Here is a 2,790-nt window from a genome sequence, read left to right on the forward strand (position 1 = left end):
TATGTATGTAGATTATCAAAATGTTTACTTGACTGTTATTTTCATCAGGTTATCTTTCTATGAGATAAAAAGTTTGTGACTGGACAACATGCTCTCCATACAACTCCCTGTGGTGCCCTTCCTCCCCACAAAATTTATAACACATTCCCAACCATTCAGACAAACCTAAAACATTTACTACTTCAGTCAATGAATGCATTAATGCTGATGGAGAAAAGAAGCGAAGCATCAACCTTCTTACTATTTTGTAATCACACAAGTTTTATGCCCAAATACACTTTTGAATTGCAAACGTTTATAACTGTGAGCTTTTCAAAGTTACTGATTAGAATACACAATTTAAAAACATTAATAGCAATAGCACTTAGACTTATGTACAGCTTCACAGTGCTTTACAGCCCTCTCTAAGTGGTTTACAGAGTCAGCCTTTTGCCCCCAACAATCTGGGTCTTCATTTTACCGACCTCAGAAGGGTGGAAGGCTGAGTCAACTTGATATTTCTAGCAGACACATTTATCTGCTTTATCTAAAATGGGTTCATAAACATTGTATAAAAGTGCATCATTTTTTAATGTAAGATTCCTATGTAAGATTCTAACAGTGATCACAAACAGTTTTATAAAATCAAATACTGTATCACAGAAATGCCAGTTTTTATGAAATGAATTAATTACTTACCTCATTAAGGATTTTATTGACTTTCCTTGTTTGTACAAATGGAACAGCTTTGGGCCCAAAATTGTAACCAGTGCCCTTGACATGTTCATAAATTTCTTTATATTTTATCTGAAAAGCAAATATATACATAGACTTCAGATTTAGGTGCTTTAATAAATAAAAACAGTTACAGTATAATAAAAAACCAATATAATGAAACCAATATTACATGCAAACATATAGTTAAAAGACCACATATTGTAGTTAGGCAGCCATCTATCTCAATATCTCCCTTAATCCATTTGAATATTTTAATGAAAGCTTTTATTATTTTTGTTTGTTTTTTTGTTCTTTAACAATTATCTGACTCAACTGAAAGAAGTTGTCAATAAAAGAAAATTCCTTGGAATTATGTTGTGGAAATATATGTAGATATAAAGTAGAAAGAAAATTATATGACAGATTTTTGAAATAATTGTAATTTTTTTCCATGTCTTTTGCAGTAAAATAAAGCTTTTCATCTTACCCTAAATATAAAATCATACAAATTTTATAGTGATGTAGTAGCTTAGCTATAGAGGGGCCCTCACATGAGCAGAAAATCTTTTCCATAAATGAGAGAATTTTCCTAATATAACACAAATTTTCTATATCTAACAAAAGACTAGTCAACATTAGGATATCTGTTGCATATTGTTTTGCATGCTATTTCATTTCTAAAAATTATTTCTATATACTTAAGGATGAATAAGCATAAAGATGGCATTATGGAATTATTTTGGGTGCTACTGGTATGTGTCTTGTTTAATATTACTCCTACAGTGTTTCTCTCTTTTTGTCTCTGTCTGGAAATAAAAATTAATTAAACAGTTACTTACATCACTGCCAATATAGTAGGCATGTTTAGCATGCTTGAAACCAGGGGTATCTGGTGGAAGTTTGTATCCAGTGGGAAGGGCATGCAAGCCAGCATTCCGGTAGAGAGGCTGCCAAAAACAAATGAATGAATGAATAAAAATTGAGATTTATAATAATGTAGTAAAGCCCTTTAAGGCAATTGTTGGGAAACTTTGGGTATGCTCTAGTACTGTACAAGCAGAAGTCATACCAGGCTACGCCCAGACTTTTTTTTTAGTACTTCTTCACACTTTGAGTTTGGCAAATTGGAAAAATACATCAAGAAATACAATCCTAACCACTTTTAACTGGAGTACTCAATGGTAATAAAACTTCAATGAGGGAATTGGTGATCTCCTCTTGATAGGATATGTTCAAGCAGAGGCAAGACAATCTGATAGAGATACAGTTGAATTTAGATTTTCCACTAAGAAAGGATTGGATTAGATGGCCCAATTAACCCCCTTTCAGCTCTATGATTCCACAGTCCACTAAGTAAGTTAGGGTCAGAAAAGGTAAGTGTGCTGAATTCTGGGCCCTACTGGCCTTGGCTGGTCTTCAGAAATCAAGGGACTAGGGATAGATCTGGTTAGTATTAGGTTGGAAGACCTCCCAGAAAATTCCAGGTCTGCATATTAGAATAAGAAAAGCATTCTGGGAGAAGGAAGTAGCAAACCCCTTCTGTTTTATTGCCAAGGAAACATAACACTTCCACGAATTATCACCAGGAGTTGAGAGAATGCACTATTAGCAATCTCACTTCCAAAAAAGGTAGCCAACATCACATTGCTAATGACGAGACATATCAGCACACTTTAAAGTTCTTCAAAGTTTTATACCAAAGCTTTTGAAGGGAAGAGAAGACCCCCAAATATTCTAAACAGCTGGGTAAATGTATCGCTCACTATAACGCTGCCAGTCTTGAACATCTATCTCCTCCTTGTTCTTTTATATTTGATATTGTATTATTGTGTGTTATTATTGCTGCTTTTCTTCTGCAGCTTCATGGCCCCAAATCAAACCCCTTCCCCTCCCTCTTTTAATGTCATCCAGAGGCAAAATCCAAGTACTTACTTCACTCTGTATCTTGTAAGCCTGATTTGCCCGCTCCAGATCCACTGTCTTATCTGTTGGCGTATATTTCCCTTTGATATGATGCACATAGTTATGGCGGTAAACAGCCTGAGTATTGACAAAACAAAATAAGCTATGTTGAATATTAGCAAAAGGTTTCTC

At 34.5% G+C, this 2,790-nt stretch overlaps 1 protein-coding gene across 1 annotated transcript in view; it reads right to left on the minus strand.

Annotated features, from left to right (window-relative positions):
• The window catches only part of NEB (nebulin), a 221,727-nt gene that overhangs the window by 72,043 nt on the left and 146,894 nt on the right, over positions 1 to 2,790 (minus strand). Inside the window, exons 134-136 of the mRNA XM_015814350.1 lie at positions 2,629 to 2,736; positions 1,536 to 1,643; positions 679 to 786 (exon numbers count right to left, since the gene is read on the minus strand). Coding sequence (XP_015669836.1) covers positions 679 to 786; positions 1,536 to 1,643; positions 2,629 to 2,736 — 324 coding nt within the window. The remainder of the gene's footprint in view (positions 1 to 678; positions 787 to 1,535; positions 1,644 to 2,628; positions 2,737 to 2,790) is intronic.

Source organism: Protobothrops mucrosquamatus, unplaced genomic scaffold, assembly GCF_001527695.2.
Source record: "Protobothrops mucrosquamatus isolate PMUCROS unplaced genomic scaffold, P.Mucros_1.0 scaffold_87, whole genome shotgun sequence".
Lineage (NCBI taxonomy): Eukaryota > Metazoa > Chordata > Lepidosauria > Squamata > Viperidae > Protobothrops > Protobothrops mucrosquamatus.